Source organism: Diabrotica virgifera, chromosome 9, assembly GCF_917563875.1.
Source record: "Diabrotica virgifera virgifera chromosome 9, PGI_DIABVI_V3a".
Lineage (NCBI taxonomy): Eukaryota > Metazoa > Arthropoda > Insecta > Coleoptera > Chrysomelidae > Diabrotica > Diabrotica virgifera.
In genome coordinates, this window is record NC_065451.1 from 205,273,501 (window position 1) to 205,292,886 (window position 19,386).

A 19,386-nucleotide genomic window follows, 5' to 3' on the forward strand; every position below is an offset into this window, starting at 1 on the left:
CAGGATCGTCTACTCTATAGAAGAGAAAGCCGAAGTGATGAGAAGGACTCTGGAAGAAGTCATATTTTTTTATTATATTTTTTTATTTATTATATATTTTTTTCTATTATTTTTTTATATTTATTTTTGTGTATATTTTTTTATATTTTTTTCTTTTCTTTTTTCTTTTAATATACCGGGTGTCCACTTATATTTTCCCCTATTTTAACTGCCTATAACTTCTAAACGGCTCAAGATAGAAATATACTGTTTTCGCTGAAATGATTTATTTTAGTAAAAGTTTTGTCTGAATGGATTGAAATTTTTATATCGCTTTCAAATACGAAAAAAATGGCGGATTTTTGAAAAAAACGTTGTTGACTTATGGAACACCCAGTATATTTTTTTGTAAATTGAAAGAAAGGTCATTTACCTATCCAGCGATATAAAGTTTTTCAAAATCGCTTGTCAAATCACTGAGTAATTAATTTTTAAAATGAGAGGTACAACGTGGATATCACATACCTAAATAACATAACATAACATTTCGCAGGGACTAAAACAGGGAGATGGGCTGGCCCCAACATTGTTTAACCTGGCACTGGAGTATGCGGTTAGGCAAATGCAAACTGGACGAGGAAATCTACTGACCAACCGAACGGTTCAGCTGGCCGCTTATGCTGATGATATTAATATTATGAGTAGAACATCAACAGGAGCACAGGAAACATATGCAGAGTTAAAAACACAAAAAAAAGTACTAGGTCTGGAAATTAACACAGAAAAAACAAAAATAATGACTCAGACGAGAAGAAATATAGTCCCAGAAAACATTATACATAAAGATGACATTGAAACGGTTGAAAAGTTTACATACCTGGGAGTAGAAATATATGCCGACGGATCAGAAGATGGAGAAATACGGAAGAGAATAACGCAGGCAAACATTTTTTATTTTGCCCTCTCCCATATATTTCGGTCTAAAAGTGTCCAGCAAAATACAAAGATGAGGATCTATAAAACCTTAATTCGATCAATATCATGCTATGGCAGTGAAGCCTGGGTGCTGAAAGAAACATCCAAAAACAAACCCGACACATTCGAAAGGAAAGTACTTAGGAGAATACTAGGACCTGTGAGAAAAAACGGAATCTTCAGAAGTCGATACAACAACGAGCTTTATCAACTTTACAAGGAAACGCCCCTGTCAAACTTCATTAGATTACAAATATTGCAATGGGCCGGACATGTGATAAGAATGGGAGAGGATAGGCTACCAAAACGAGCACTGAATGCTAGAATGCAAGGAAAGAGACCGGTTGGGAAGCCACGAAAGCGCTGGGAAGACACAGTAAACAGCGACGCACAAGCCCTTTTAGTAGTCCGTGTATGGAGAAGAGCAGCCACAGACAGGCAAGGGTGGAGGCAAAAAATAAAGGAGGCCAAGGCTCAATTTGGGCTGTAGTGCCGTAGAAGAAGAAGAAATAACATAACTAAGCAAATGGATATTATGTTATGTGATTTCCACATTGCATCTCTCATTTTAAAAATTAATTGCTCACTGATTTGACAACCGATTTTAAAAAATGTATATCGCTGGATAGGCAAATGACCGTTTTTTCAAGTTACAAAAAAATATACTGGGTGTTTTTTTAAAAAAGTCAACAACGTTTTTTTTAAATCCGCCATTTTTATTTAAAAGCGATATAAAAAATGGTCATTTACCTAAAAACATGAAAAAACGGTCATTTGCCTATCAAGCGATATATTTTTTAAATCGGTTGTCAAATAAGTGAGTAATTAACTTTTAAAATGAGAAATGCAATGTGGAAATCATATAACATAATATCAATTTGCTTAATTATGCTATTAAGGTATGTGATATCCACGTTGCACCTCTCATTTTAAAAATTAATTACTCAGTGATTTCATAACCGATTTTGAAAAACTTTATATCGCTGGATAGGTGAATGACATTTCTGTCAATTTACAAAAAAATATACTGGGTGTTCCATTAAAAAAAGTCAACAACGTTTTTTTTCAAAAATCCGCCATTTTTTTCGTATTTGAAAGCGATATAAAAAATTCAATCCATTCAGACAAAACTTTTACTAAAATAAAACATTTCAGCGAAAACCGCATATTTCTATCTTGAGCCGTTTAGAAGTTATAGGCAGTTAAAATGGGGGAAAATATAAGTGGACACCCGGTATAAAAATTTACAATACTTACTCTATATTTTACAATTACAATTTAAGTTTAGTATCTAAAATATGTTTATACAATAATCGGTTTACCAACTCATTATTTTGTAATGTTAATAAATAATTTACATTAATGGGATGGTGGACATCAGTCAATGAATACAGTGAATTTAAAAACATATTAACTTTATTAGAAATAAGAGAAGAGGTCAAAATTTTGTGTTGTAGGTTACCCAACTAACCACAAATACATTGTGGGCTATCAGCTATATTAAGTTTAAATATATATGATGGTGTAAGATAGTGGTTGAATCTCATTCTGCATATGGTTCTTGTCATTTGTCCTTTGTCGACTCCATTTTAGAAAACCAAGTTTAATCTGTTATGTAGTTTCTGATTGATCTGTAGGGGTTTCCTGTATTTATATTCTCATCAATATACCTTTCTTTCCATTCTTTCTTAAGCTATTTGAATAAATCTGATTCAATATCTCTAGACGTACAAAGATAATGTGTTAATACTCCTCGTGTCACCGCGTTTTTAGCCGATTCATCTACCATTTCATTTCCAGTTATTCCACAGTGGGTTTTAACCCATGCTAACTTAACAGACTTTCCTTGTTACTGAAGTTCTTTAATTTTATTTATTATACACTCACCGGCACAAAATTCCGCCACCCAAAATTTTTGATTAAGTTTGATAATTTATAACTTTACTATTTGTACTCTGATTTTCAAGATTCATGCACCAGTTTGTAGGTACATGTATTGATATCGTTTGGTATTATTAGGGTAACACAAAAATTTTGTTTGCATTGCATTATACGGGGGTGCAGGGCCGCCGCTACCATGTGTGTAAAGTGTACATCGTACACGGGCGGCCAATTATAGAGGCGGCAAAAAGCAGGCCACTGATGATAATACTTTATTTAAAATGAAAATATATTCAAAAAATTAAATAGTAATGATTCAGATATTTCTATAAACTCTAATATTCCAAACAATTTAAACAAAATGCAAGAAAATGTTATTTATTATATGAACTGCCCTTTTGCAGCTGCAGTCCTAAAGTAGTTCCGGGAATGCTTTTTAATTCAAAGTGGCTGGCGGCTTTCGGACTTTAAGATATTTTTATCTACGTAGTCCATATGCGATTTTTTCAAATTATGAACATTTTTATGATTTGTTAAGAGATTACGATACGACAATTAGGATATTTTCCGAGAATTTAGATAAGTGCTTGTTAAGTTGCGCTCCATGAGTAATAAAAAAGTATTTTTTATTACCTACTCGATAGCTTAAAAAATCTTTTTTATTGCTCGATGGTTGCTCTGTTATAATATTGTTCCTTTAGCCTTATGTATGGTTATAGATGGGTTATAGTTCAGTCTAAGTTGATAATTTCATGATTTTAGACACGCTTGCGCTTTTGATAAACGATTTTGTTTGTAATATATAGTATTGTGCTTGTTTCTTTTGCACACTACTGTATTTCAAACAGGCCTGGATCCCGCGTACCAAAAAAAGGTTGATTAATAGCATGCTGAAAATTTGTTAATAGCTTAACGGTGTTTAGTCGGACAAACTTTGATATACGGGAATACTGGAACAGGGAAGTTTTAATTGTGGAACAGTTAAAAATTTGGAACGTCAGATTACGAAAACGTCCCATGTATTTTGTCGGGCAGAACATCCAATTGATTTGTTACCCTTTCATTAAACTCTCATGCAAAAAATCAGACTGCTATTATTACTAAGCCACATGATTCCTGTCATTTGACATGTTATTCGTGTTCCACTCATTAAAATGCCCAGTTGGTGATAAACACCAGTCTGATTTTTGCATGAGTAATGAAATGGTAACAAATCAATTGGAAGTTATGTCCGACAAAATACATAGAACGTTTTCGTAGTCTGACGTTCCAAATATTTAACCTGTTCCACAATTAAAACTTCCCCTGTTCCAGTGTTCCCATACATCAAAGTTTGTCCGACTAGGCACCGTTAAGCTATTACCAAATTTCCAGCTTGCTATTCATCAACTTTTTTTGGTACGCGGGATCCAGGCCTATATATTTAAATATGTTAGTAAACAATTAAGCATGCCGAATGTTGTAAGTGGTCTTATAAACAAAACTTACACAATGTAGGTATTAGTACAAGATTGCATTTCTGTATATTATTATTGACATAATAATAACTTTTTTTGGTACGCGGGATCCAGGTCTAAAAGTAACGTCGAGATCAGAGCAATTATTATTCATAATATCCGTTACGGTCTCCTGCACATTTCTTTAAATACTAGTACCTATGTTGAAACGACTAAAGTGTTGGAAGGGGGCGGCAAATATTAAGTTGCACACGGGCGGCTAACACTTTAACGGCGGCCCTGCGGGGATGAATGGAAGTGTTGTATTTCCTCCTAACTTTAAAACATTCTGTGGAAAAATGGAAGGGCTGGTTTTGTTTCATAGTCCTGTCATATTATCCCGGAGGCATCACTAAAATTTTGTTTTTTGAATTATCCGAATATCTCTTTTCTTGTACGAGCTGTATCATTTTTTGTAAATAAAAACACTGATTGACTCATACAATTGAGGTTGGATTGATAAGATTAGAATGGCCCGCATGCAGCCCAGATCTCAATCCTATTAAGTATTAATGGGATGAATTAAAAAAGCTATTCGCCGTCATCCTAGGCCTCCAGAAAATTTGGTACAGTTATGGCCCTGGTAGAGGAATATCGGGCTATTCCCGAGGCAAGGATAACTTATCTTTATTCGATGCCAAACAGATTGCGAGCAGTCGTTGCTGCAAGAGCTAAGACATACCCGCTATTGAATTCTTGGGTTTTGTTGTTAATTTTGTTTTGTTTTGTTAATTTTAGTGAGTTTGATATTTTTAATTAAAAAAACCTTCAAAGCAGTATTTTTCTTTACAGCTCTTACAAGAAAAGAGATATTCGGTTAACTCAAAAAACAAAACCTTAGTGATACCCAGAGATATGTACTGTTCTTACGATTTCAGTTGGACCAGTATAAAAACAAAATTCGACACCGATTGTCGGCACCGTTTGTAAAACATAGGCGGCGCAATAGAAATTAATGAGTAAACTTTTATTTTTAAATTATGGTTCAATATTTGTTAAACAGTAATAATGTTGTTAATTGTTCACATTTCTTTATGAAATTGACACCAAAGATAATTAAAAATACATAATACGAATGAAATTTAACGTGCTTATTAATTTGAGAACTAAAGAAATAAGACTACACTTTGAATATACACATAAAATACATGAAAACGAACAATTCCTCTTCCAGTCGAATTGTCTAATTCATGACTAATGAAGAGATCACTTTTACTACTGTATAGTATTTTTACTACAAAAGCGATATTACGTAGGTCAAAATTTTTGACGTAAGAGAACTGTCAAAACATTAGAATGTGACTCTTCATTATATCCATGTTTATAATAAACATGGCAATAATGAAAATTCACATTCTAATGTTTTGACAGTTCTCTTACGTCAAAAATTTTGACCTACGTAATATCGCTTTTGTAGTAAAAATACTATACATAGGACATATTTTTGACAAGTTGAAATATATCACTATCCGTGTGTTCAGAACTTGATTCGACACTTGTCGTGTTTATAACTACCACACCAATATTGGAAAAGAAGTGAAAGGCGCAATTTACACAACAGTTATCAGACCAATAATGACATAAATACGCGGCAGAAACACGACTTGATACAGAAAGGACAGAAAGAATGCTAGAAACAGCAGAGATGAAAATACTTTGAAAAATCGATGGGATATGGGAAGAGGTAGAAGTGCAGATATACCTCAGATATGCAAGGTGGACAACATCAATAACTGGGTAAAAAGCAGAAGAGTATAATGGAACAACTACATGAGCCAAATGACAAAAAACAAAGTAGTAAGGACGGCGAGAGACGGTTCCCCAATAGGAAGACGATCAGTTAGGTCTGTATCCCGCGTATGAAAAAAAAAGTTGATTAATAGTAAGCTGAAAATTTGTTAATAGCTTAAACGGTGTCTAGTCGGATAAACTGTGATATATGAGAACACTGTAACAGGGGCAGTTTTAATTGTGGTTAAAAATTTGGAACGGTCAGACTTAAACTCTCCGAACAGAGATTAAACTCTCATGCAAAAATCAGACTGCTATTTATCAGCTGTCATAATTCCTGTCATTTGACATATTCTACATGTTCCACTCATTAAAACGCCCATTTGGTGATAAATAGTAGGCTGATTTTTGCATGAGAGTTTAATCTCTGTTCGGAGAGTTTAAGTCTGTTCTGTCGGACAAAATACATGTGCCGTTTTCGTGGTCTGGCCGTTCCAAATTTTTAACCTGTTCCACAATTAAAACTTCCCCTATTCCAGTGTTCCCATATATCAAAGTTTCTCCAACTACACACCCTTAAGCTATTCAAAAATTTTCAGCTTGCTATTAATCAACTTTTTTTTCATACGCAGGATCCAAAACTAAGTGGGAAGACCACGAAAACGATGGAATGACAACTTACTGGAGCCACATTGAAAAACAGACAGTCATGTCTACACAAGAAGAAGAAGAAGGAAAAGAAGAAGAAGACATTAATATTGGTGACAAAGCAAGATAATATTTTTATTTTACTTGAACATGAGCTACACAATTTTTCCAAATGTCACTTTTGACTTGTAAGTATATATTATATTGTATTAAAACAGAAAATAGCAAATTGACGTCATTAAATCTCGCATAATATATGGGACATCCTGTATAAACAATACAGTATCAGTATAATACAATACAATAAAATTTAAAATTGATCATTAAAAGTATATAATACTTACAAATGCAATTTAATGTGCTTATTCATTTTTTAAGTACTAAAGAAATGAGACAAAAAATGTATTATAAAAATAAAATAATTGTAAGTTATGACGACGACACTGTTTATTTAGTGTTTATATTGCTTGCCGCCTTTGAAACATGAAAAGGTATTTTGACCAGATAACGATATGATTTGAGCCTAAGCACTTCCGAACAATTTGACCAATTACTCTTCAGTATTGCCCAATAAGATACGTTAGAAAGTAGTAAGCCACACCCGCGTCCATGTGGACTAATACAAGGAGTGATCAATTTTGAAGCAAGCAAATGTTTATATGGTTTATCTTTATTTCTATGCTCTTCGTAGAATTATTGACCGGACCCCAAAAATGCTTCTGGTCCAACTGACATCGTAAGAACAGTAAAGAAAATAGATCAGGCTAGTCATATGCCACTCAATGCATCGGGGTGTAACGCCGATATCAAGTACGGTGGTCTAGCTATCTTTGTCTGTCGTGCGAGTGTGAGCGTATCTACCAAGAGGTGGGAATAACGGAACGACAGTGACACACAGGCGGCGGCCATCATATGCTAGACAGAGAAAGCTAAGCGCCGGTAGAGAGAGATGGATAGACCACCGACCCGAACTGTTCCGCGTTACGCTATTTTTCGAACTGGCCTAATCTATTCTGTTATATCTATGGTGATACCTCCAGGATAATATAAAAGGAGTATGAAACAAAATCAGCCCTCAAACTTTTTCCACAGAACTTTTAAAATGAAGAGAAAATACAACGCTTCCATTCACCCCCGTATAATGCCATCTAAGCAAAAAATTTTTGTTACCGGAATAATAACAAACAACATCAATAATATATACATACATACTACAAACTGATGCAAGAATCTTGAAAATCGAAGTACAAAAATAATAAAGTTATAGATTCTCAAACTTAATCAAAAATTTTGGGTGGCGGAATTTTGTGCCGGTGAGTGTATATAATTCAATGTAGTTCACTTTTGATTTAGGATTTATAGCACTAATTTTACTTAGAGAACTTCTAAAAGGCTGATGCCAAGTTTTGTTCGTCTGATATCCATGGGCATTTCACAGCATTCAACTTGTAGATTATTTATCGGTACTTCTTAGGGCTCCTATACACAATCTAAGGGATTTATTAATGATTTTGTCTATTTTGTTTAAATGACATTGTGATACGTCACTGTATAATATTGATCCGTAGTCGAACATAGCTCGTATATTATTTTTAAATACCAACAAAGAAATATTTGGATCTGCTCCCCAACGTAAGTGTGATACGAATCGAAGAAGGTGTATACCTCTTTCTGTTTTTTTAACTATATGGTCTATATGTTCTTTTTTTATAAAGACATATATTTTATTTTATTTTATAAAAACAGATATCGCAAGTTTCACAAATTAATTTTTACGTCCATTCCACAAAACTACCATCGAAAGCACCATCCCGTATAAAGAAACTATCCCTTTTTCGTTATCTCAGGCACTTTACCGATCCGAATAAGCAGTTGCCGCACACTCATCGATACTTTTACTGGTTTTCTGTCTTATCCATTGTTTCCTAATGAAAACAACTTCAAGATGGGTAGGACTTAATGGCTCTCGAAAAACTTTTCCCTCGACGTTGATTGTTTTGCTCTGAAGAGGTTGGCTTATCGAATTTCATCGAATTTGCATTCGCTTGATACTAAATTGTGCGTTTGAAAATTCTGATTGAAAGTGCAAATAGTTGTTTCTTTTACAGGAGTCACATTAGTTTACAGTAATAAATTACACAAGCCAAGAATTAAACGAAATTCTTCTTCTTTTAGTTCCATGACCGTTACCGATCGTTGTATATTATGTTGGCTACCATATTCGCTATCGTGAATTTATTGACAGCAGCAGTGGCGTACCGATAGATCAACGGGCCCTGGTTCCAATTGGGATGCGGGCCCACCCGCCCAATAAAAACTCACATTGTATAACACGAGTATCGAGCATCTAGCCTATTGTATAGGGATTATTTTTATGACCCAGCGTATAAAACTTACATTGAATATCTCAGTTTCCGAATTTCTGCAACTTTGTAATTTATCTACAACTTATTCATGGATCGTGCTAATAATATAAAAAAATACAAGTGATTGAGTTAGCACGTGTAGGCGGGCACTGGCGGTTAGTCTTTAAACAAGGACTTCGGCAAGCAGGTAAAACGAGCAAAAAACCTTACAAGAGCGTTTCCTGTGTTTCTTAATAAATTTTTATTTCAATTTTTTTGATGAATAGTTATTCTTCATTTTTAATTAAGCAGTTACATTTCGTAGTGTGTACTTGTGTAGTTCAAAATGTCCTCATCAAATTAGAAACAAAAGAAGCAAAAAGCGCTTTAGAGCAGACCCCTGCGGAGCCCGGGCCCTGGTTCCGCAAAACCCGCGGAACCATGCTCAGTACGCCACTGGACAGCAGCTCTGAATAACGATGTAGTTGATTTTCCATACCATTGCCTTAGGTTTTTCAGCTATGATGTTCTTCTTCTACAAGTACCACGTTTAGCTTGGATCTTTCCCTGAATGATCAAATGTAAAAGATCATATTTTTCAGGGTGTCTCATAATGAGACAGAAGTATTTCAGCTTGCGTCTCTTTATTATATTGACCAGTTGTGTTGTTTGGTTCAGTCGTCTAAAGATATCCTCATGTCTAACTCTATTAGAAATTACGAAGTCCTTATGACTCTCAGAGTCCCTCTTATGGTCCCCAGGGATCCTTAGGTCCCCCTGATATAAAAAATTACTATATAATATTAGTCACCCGCATATAACTCGAAAATTATTGACTTAGTGAAAAAACTGTATAAAACAAAAGTTGCTTAGAATTAATCAGTTTATCCACTTCCGGACTTATTTTAAAGGTTTCTTTTCTCACCCCAGAAAAGGGGTGAAACTCACTCCCAGGGTAAAAGCACACATCAGCACAATATCACTTGTTTTGTTTGACATGTTAGCTACGCATATTCCAAATTTCATATCAATCCAAGTGGTTTTTTAAAATTTAGAGCGAAAACCGTGAGTAAACGTACTATAAACCGTTAGTTTTGCAATAATTTATTAATAACAAAGTCGTAACGTGGTTTAAGCTATCACGAGTAGTGGTAATCGATTTAGCGTATAAAAATACTATGAAAAAGACTACAAACTTGCTGTAGATAGCTCATTATTTCGAGCTTTTCGGCGAATAAACAATTATTTTGATATTAACAAAATAAGAACATATTTTTTCTACGACCGTTTAATAAGATGCTCATTATTCGCTATTTTTTCATAGATAATAGCACCCATTACTGTACCCGTGAGTAATAATTCATTACTCACGGGCTGAAGTTAGATTCAAGTGGCGCATGCCACTTTTAATATTAATCGTATATAAACTGCAAATAAAATTACTTAAACATGTTTATTTAATACAATAATTATTGTAATTTATGCCAACAATTAACTTCGAAACATTTTTAAATGAATTTTAACTGTAACAATGTCAGTATATTTTTTTACGTTTATATCTTGTTTACTAAAAATTTTAACGTTTATCATTTAATTTAGTGACAGTGGCATTAGCGCATTTTGTTTATGTTAATTGGAATTTATAACTAATATTGTGTTTGTTTTTTAAGTTATATTGTGTTAAATATGTTATAACATATTATGTATAGTTATATATTGTTATATTATATATAGTTAAATGTAAATAAACATTATAACTATATATATGAAATACGTCCACCGACAACAGCCATTTCCTATTTATTAGATTCACTGATAGTATGTAGGTACAAATTTAAGCTTATAATTTTTCGGAAACCAATAGAACTTATATTGACTATTTTTAGTTGTATTTTTACAATTAATAATAAGAATTTAGTAATAGTAGGCAACCAATTATTCAGCCACGTACTAGGGGTAAATAGCATTTAGGTATTTTTGTAAATTATTATAATTTAAATCTCGAGTAGTTGATAATTAAATTTTTTACTAATTAAAATAAAAAAAAGGTCGTAGAAAAAGTATAGTATTCTACTCGCATGTAATGGCTATTACTCACTCTGATAAATTACGACACTCGCCAACGGCTCGTGTCGCAAACTTCATCATCGTGAGTAATAGTCATCATTACATGCTCGTTGAATAATATACTATTGAGTAATCTCGACTAGTCACATTCGATTCAGCGACCAAAAATACACCAGAAGAGACCTTAACACTATCAATTTATTTACAGGGCTTCTAATAATTCCTGAAAAATACCTAATTTTACCATCATTTGTTAATAACAATTAAACGCACCATATTTGGGCTTCTAGGCAACTTCCATTGGATTCAGCGACCCAAAAAACCTATAATACCATCATCAAATCACGGCGAGCTAGAATTTCCCATAGGACACCCTATGTTCCGGGAAAATTGGGTCCGAAAACCTGTTTTTTCCGGAAAAAACAGGAAAAAATGGAAAAATACGGAAAAATTGACATTTGTTACAATACTAAACAAATTCTGCATCCCGTATTAAAATCGATAAATTTAGTAGAATTCAATAGATATATATTATTAGAAGTGCCTTTTGTCTTTAAGTAGGTATATAAAAGACACAATATTAAAAAAAATTCCCCAACAAGTTAACCAGACTAGTTCCCTTATCGAAAGCTTGCTAAAATATGTATGTTGAAAAACGCTACGAATTTTGTTCTAAGCTGATTCACTTTGCAGCCTCTTGATGCTCGCTTTAAAGAAGAATAATTGAATGAAGACCAACTACTGGAAGCCATAGACTTCATTTCTGAAATGGCTTGTTCACTAAGGCCCGGTCATTTCACCTCCAAATAACTAGTTATCGGGAAGTTTATTTGACAGATTTGCATGTAATCTGCCGGATAAACTTCCCGATAACTATTTATTCGGAGGTGAAAAGAATGGGCCTAAACCTAGATGTAGAGAAGATGGTGGCAAATCTAGCCCAATTTAGAACAAAAACTGGATTTTTTAGTCGAAATTCTTTATGGGATAGTGCAAATTTGTAGTACTAATCCCGTTATTTGGTAGGAAGGTTTATGTACATCGCAGCCACTTATGCCAATTGCCTCCCGAATTTTAAATGGGCCTCCATATTCCGCCTCTTCAGAAAGAAACTGGTCTTTACACGGCCTCATATATACAAGCAAAAAAAATATGTTATCACAGGATAAAATTTATAAGTTGCTGCTATTCATTTAAATTTGGTTATAAACGAAAAACACATATTTATTTACGATACTAGACCAGATTCACTTTTAAAAGAGACTGACAAAAATCATGTTGTTTGTGTTATCCGTTCAGGATGGTGAAGTGGAGATCGAGTCTGAATCAGATGCTTGGTCTGAAGATTCAGATTCAGACTCAGATAAAAATATACCACTGAGCAATTTGGTTAAATAATGTGCTTTCTAACTCTAGTTTCGGTTTTGACACTTACAATTAAAGTCTCTTAGTTTAAGTACACTTAAGTCTCAATTAAAAAATATTTTCAAATTTTCCCATTTTTTCCAATTTTTCCAATGGTCTGGAAACAAACGGAAAAAAAACCTGTTTTTCCCAATCTTTCCCGTTTTTTTCCGATATGTTAATTCTCTAGCTCCGACTAGACTATTAGCTCTTATAGATACAAGTGCCTTTTTACCTTTTTTATTTTTCCTTCACATTTTTTGCTAGACCATATAAAAACGTAAAAACCACACGTATCCTAGTTTAAAATCCAATAAGCTGATATTAAATTTTGCAGAGTACGTGTCCAGATTTTTATTGGTTAACTTGTTTAACTAATTTTAAACTAGAATAAAATAAACGACGATTTATTCAAGTAATTAGAGATTTCCAACGAGGAACTTAGAATTTTATTAGGTTTCTAATTGATCAATTGGTCAATTAATTCAATTTAAATTTAAAAAACTAACAAAAATTCAATAAATTAAGTGGCAAATACTAACGAAAATTATTTTTTTTTTTTTAGGATGGTTCCATAGAATTCGAAGAGTTTATTAGAGCTCTTTCTGTAACGTCTAGAGGCAATCTTGATGAAAAATTGCATTGTAAGTAGTAAACACAATTTTAAATACAATTTTAGATATTATAAGTACTGTTAACAATATTAACTCTACTCTCTCTAACAAAAACGAGAAGGCTGAAAAATATCTATAAATTTTATGTCACTTAACTTACACCGTTATTATTAATTTTTGTAACGATATGCACGACTACTAATAGAAATTATTTTATTATTTAGCAGGAAAAGAAATATTCACATTTAAATTATTTATCTGAGTGGAAAGGAGAAATACCAGTAGATCTAAAGTCAGCAATCCCTTTTTTATTATGGCAATTTTCAGATAGGCTTTGTTGAAAATCTCAGCTAACTGAAAGTCAGTTATTCTCTGATGTGAATATGCTCTGAGATATAATTCACATTCTTTATTTTAGACTCCCTTAAGAGGGCTAAAAAATGAAAGTTCGAAAAGCTGTAGCCTATGGAAGGCGTGCTTTAACCACTCGTGCGTATGACTTGTCTATAGTCATTGTCGGAGCAAATATATGAGGGGAATAGATGCTAAGCAGTACAAGTGATAAAATGGTTTAATTGAGAAAAAAGTCAAAGTTAATTTTACATAGTAAATTCTACAGCGAATTAATCACTTATGGACTTATTTTGACTTAATTTTATACCTTTTATTTATTTAATTATAAAAGCTCTTGTAAAATTAGTATTTATTTTCATTCAAAAAACGTTCGCACTTGTACCCTTCTGCTTCAAATTTTGCACTTGTTTCTCTTTGTCATTTAAGTAGCTTACGAATTTCTTAAATTCTTAAACTAAAATAAAAGAAAAATTACGTAAAAATTAAACGTTTTTATTTATGAAAAATTACTTGGTTCATTTTGTGTTACTATTTCACTTATTTTGAAGACTTTTTAAGGGCTTGATTTGTAAAGATACTAAACGATTCACCAAAAATAATATCCAACACCTTACAGGCAAAGGGATACAAGTGAAGGTATACCTGTTTGCCGCAAGCTCTTTTTAAATATCTCGTAAGTAATCAAACTACAACCTAGCGATATGTTGCCAGCAGTAGGTTAATTCATTTGTATCTCATTGCCACTAAATTTTTAATACTATCTAGTATTATTTTGTGCACTTAACTCAGTTTACAAAATTTTGTTACTTGTATCCCTATCATCTAATCCCCTCATATTATATTACTCCTATCGGCCATTATTTTGAAGCTGGGTATCTATCCTCTTCCTGAGGAAGATGACTACTGGTGAAATTTATAATACAGGCGCAGTTCATAATGCAGTCGTAGATGCATAAACTTGATATTCGGGTATTAAAACTTGTTAAAATGATATAATTGGTTTTTTTAGAGTTCGCTATCCCTTCAGCTATTACTCGTTCCCGTTTCAGTTAATTCCATTTCACGGTTGTAATAAGAGAATAATTGTAATGATGGAAGTCTTTGATAGTATATAATTTATTAGAAAATTATTGGCTATCTAAATCAATTGTTTAGATAGCCAAAAAATAGTAAGAAAGTGCAACTCTGCATAAACCATTTAAATACATATTCAACGTATTCTTGATAACATCAAAAGAAACTTGATTTAAAATGTGTTCTTCTTTGTATTCTGTTTTATTAATAAATACATTACATACTACGCCCTTTGGAAATATTTATCGTTACTCACACGTTTCTATAATGCTGTATATATTCGTTTACAATGATAGATGACATTAGTTCCAGATGTTTCGGAAAAATACAGTTTGTATCTATCATATCGCTTACTGCCGGAAAAACAAGAAATTGACAAAGTAGATTTGTGCTTTTCGGCAACTTTAAGAATTTATATGATAAATACACATTTTCTGATGAATCATATTTTGTGTGTTGTGTTAATATTGAAATATTTTTATTAGTATGTAAAAATGTAGATCTTGTAGATCTCTAGATTAACCATTAACAGTTACTTGATATCTCTTTTATCCCACCATTTTCACCAATTTTACACTTCTTTATAATTACTAAATAACATATAGATACGAAGGTGACAGATATTAAAAATATATTAGCACTTCTAGCCAAGCAGGCTCATAGCTTGGTGTACAATCTTCCTCAATTTCTATTTGTTCTTCGCTTTCTATTTTCAATTCAATACATTGCCACACCTCAGATCGTCACTAACTTTCTGATTCCATCTGGTCATGTCATAGGCCTTCCTTTTCACTTTTTATCACCTATTTCATCACTATTTTTCAAGATTTTTCACTATTTCACAAGATTTTTGGCCTTTGGGTCAGTCTTTGGGCCCATCCTAACCATCTAAGTCTTTGTGCTGTAACTACTGCAGTTATATTAGGCTCCTTATATAATTCTTCTAATTCTTTGTTTATGCTTCGTGTCCACTGATTGTTTATAATTTTCCGCCAAATATTCCTCGAAGTATTTTTGTTTCCCATACTTGTAACATTGGCGCTTAGTTTTTGTCATAGTCCTGGTTTCTGAGACATCCGTAACTATTTGTCTTATTACAGTTTTTTGCGTTATTAATTTAGCTGCTTTGGCTATATTTTCTTCTTAATATTATATCGAGTTGTAACGAGATTTAACTCAGTATTCATAAACTTCTTAAATCCTTTTAATAAAAATAGATTAATTATCGTTTAATACGATTGTTAAGGTTACATAATATTAAATAGGTCGATGTATTACAATGTTAGTGGAACGCACGCATTCAGAGACTGTGACCTAGAGAATCTCGTTGATAAGCACTAAGCACAAAACATATTATGATATTTTATTTACAAACTTACGAAATAACACGAGATTTTTATTTCTAATTGAGTCAGACAGACGTCGTCATCAGCTGAATACACTTTATTGTATTTAACCAACCAATAAAATAGTGACGAGTACCTACATAATGTGTATCCAGTTTTAACTCACCCCATCCTACGGGAATATCCCTCCTTCGATAATTACCATAGATTGCATACATGAAAAGATTTCCTGGTATTAGTCTTTTGTGTATGTTCTCCCGAAAACTTGGTTTACTCAAAAATGTATTTAAATTTATTTATTTTCCTTTATCCGTGAATTAGTTCATTTACTTTTTTGTAGGAGAATTAAGGAATCTTTCTTGTTGGAACTTTTACCACGCTGAGCATAGTTGTGAATTATTTAAAATTTTCTCATCTTAATTTCCTCGGCATCCTGTTTGATTTATAAATTTTGAAAATCTCAGGAGGTGTAACCAAAGAAAGTATTCCACCTGTTGTCAATCTGGTCGTATGGGAACGATATTTATTGTCATTTTCTGTGCTACTTCAATTAATAACTTACTTTGTTTAGTTTAATTTTGTTTATATGGAGTCCTTTTTCTCGAGCAACTTTTTCTAGTTATTTCACTACTTTTTTTTAATTATTTTTTGCTTATAGACAGAATTATTGCATCATCCACGAATGCCAAACATTGATTTTTTTACGATACCTACATGTGACCAGATCTGTTAATATTTGCCTCTTTTATTACCATTTACGGAAGGTAACAGATATAAGATGAATATTTTGAACTAAAATAGGAAAATTCACAAGTTTAAGAGAATACTACCACCTTTCCGTAAAGTTTTAATGAAAAGACTTAATTAGACTTGACGTATAACCCTACACAATAACAAAAATCCATCCTTTATACTTACAACATTCTCCGAAATATGCAAATCCTTATAATATCACGCAAACTTCTGCTCGTTAATTTTAACCAGAATTTTTATCAAGAAAAAAATCTATCTAAAATTTCATGACACCATTCGGTGTCTTAAAGTAAGTAGGCACTTCACAAACTTGGAATAAAAAATGAAATGTAAACTACAAGCTGCTTGCAATTTATTTTACAGATAAAGTAAATTGGGAGCAAAGCAACAGAGGGAAGAAAAGAACGGGGTGTAACTTTATATTTCATCGTGTATTATGTAATATAAGTTCGCTTCGGATGTTTGTGCATATATGCATATTGACATTTTTAGGTTGTCTGTCAATAAATGCAAATTTTACAATTTTGTAATTATACAATTAAGGCATGTACATACTGTGAAAGTATTAATATAATTTCAGTGTTTTGTGGACTGTATGTTTTTAGGCTGCCGGTTTAAGGTAGATTAGAAAGGGATTATGATATACAGGCAATATTATAACGAATATATATATACAGGCAATATTTCAATGCCAGATGGCGCTAGCCACCTACTATCATCACTTCAGTTGCAATGGGTGGGAAAACCTCTCGATACGAATCAGTTAAAATATGGAGAACAATGCCTACGTTTCTTCAGATGAAGGCTCCAATAAGAGCCGAAAATCGCGATTCAAGGGAATGGACTGCACTCCGTATTCTAATTGAAAAGTAAGATTGTTTTGCCTTCGCATTGCAACTGAATAAAAATGGTATACATTTTTATTTTATAGTCGTATTACTCCGTAGAGTAACTAGGTGCATTTTTCCGTTGGTACTTTACCAGCTGCAGACGGGGGATGTGAATTGCATAGTGTAGAATTCCTTCCCTCTCGTCTTCACTGCAGCATCCATTTGACTTGCAAATTGTAGAAGTCTTGGAGGTGTCACCAGGAAAGTGTACCAATAAGTTTTCAATTTAAAAATCTTTTAGTAATATTTTTAATATTTTCAATATTAATAATTTACTATTAGGATTGAAAACTACTTCGTCTTTCAATGCCAGATGGCGCTAGCCACCTACTATCATCACTTCAGTTGCAATGGGTGGGAAAACCTCTCGATACGAATCAGTTAAAATATGGAGAACAATGCCTACGTTTCTTCCGATGAAGGCTTCAATAAGAGCCGAAAATCGCGATTCAAGGGACTGGACTGCACTCCGTATTCTAATTGAAAAGTAAGATTGTTTTGCCTTCGCATTGCAACTGAATAAAAATGGTATACATTTTTATTTTATGCAATATTATAAGTTTATAAAAAATCTTACCCAAGTCACTCTTTCACAACTCGCGATTATATCACGTCACATATACCGGTTTCACACTCGGTTCTATCTAAAATTTCATGACGCCGTTCATTTCTGTGTTCCGTAATATGTTTACAAGCCTTCTGTGTTATATTTTGTCAAACGCTTTCTCAAAGTCTACCAAACATATGAACACGTCACAGTTGATATCTCGACCCGTTCTATGAATGTTTGTATAGCAAATAATGCCTCTCTAGTGCCAAAGCCTTTTCTAAATCCCAGTTGGCTTCCTGTTATGCTATCGTGTGCTATCGTCTAGTTTTTTGTAGACACATTCATGGATCATAAAACATGGTTCATCAAACTGATCGTCCTATATTCCTCACATTTCATTGCGTTGGATTTTTTTGGTGTTGGGATGAACCATTCTTTTGAAATTTCCCCGGTATAGTAAATTTCGTTGATGATGATGATTTGCAACAATTTCAGTTCTTACCATTTTTGTCGAAAAGATTATGGAAAAGAAGAATTCAAGATGGCGGCTAACGCAGCGAGGGATTAAGTGGCAATTTTAAATTTACACTACTATTGACTACCCCTAAAGTTTAAAATAAAAAAATTCGAGGTAGCTCACTATGAAATATTAAGCATTTTTTCATCTAACCCGACTGGTCTGTAATTGATTACATTATGAACAATTTCTTTTTTCTTATAACATTACCACCAATTTAAAAGATACATGATAGGTTTTTGTCTCGCCTACATCCTTCTCAAACCAAATCTGTAAAAAATCTTCCTACTTCCATGGCAATACCCTTTAAGGATTTCTTTGTCTTTCCTTTACTTGATTTTATATCCCCGATTTACGTCAAGATTTGGGTTTAGTCTGGAGCCGTAACTCTGCCCGATTCTTTATTAGATACTTTAAGGAAGTTCGGCAGTTTCTGCAACTTGTAAACGTCGATGTGTTTGAGATTAATGATTGAATTTTCGTACGCTTGCTGTTCTAGCAACAAAAACTCCAGCTAGGGAAGTTTTTGTCACTCGAATATTTTGCTGATAACGAAACAATCATTCAAATGGCATAAAATAAAAATGATACCAATATTTTTTGTTAAGAAGAACGTTTCATATTCCAAAGCATTTGCGGAGTGCTTTGTCGGCATTCGTTGATAAATTGTTTGACGTAAATCTAAAAATGCGCGAGGTATCCTATATAGTCCAGAGAAATAAGATTTTTCTCGTGACACATCCCCTCCAGGCCGAAACCAAA

At 33.1% G+C, this 19,386-nt stretch overlaps 1 protein-coding gene across 1 annotated transcript in view; it reads left to right on the forward strand.

The window, feature by feature from the left end:
- The window catches only part of LOC114330480 (frequenin-1), a 760,895-nt gene that overhangs the window by 585,327 nt on the left and 156,182 nt on the right, over positions 1-19,386 (forward strand). Inside the window, exon 5 of the mRNA XM_050662500.1 lies at positions 13,092-13,170. Coding sequence (XP_050518457.1) covers positions 13,092-13,170 — 79 coding nt within the window. The remainder of the gene's footprint in view (positions 1-13,091; positions 13,171-19,386) is intronic.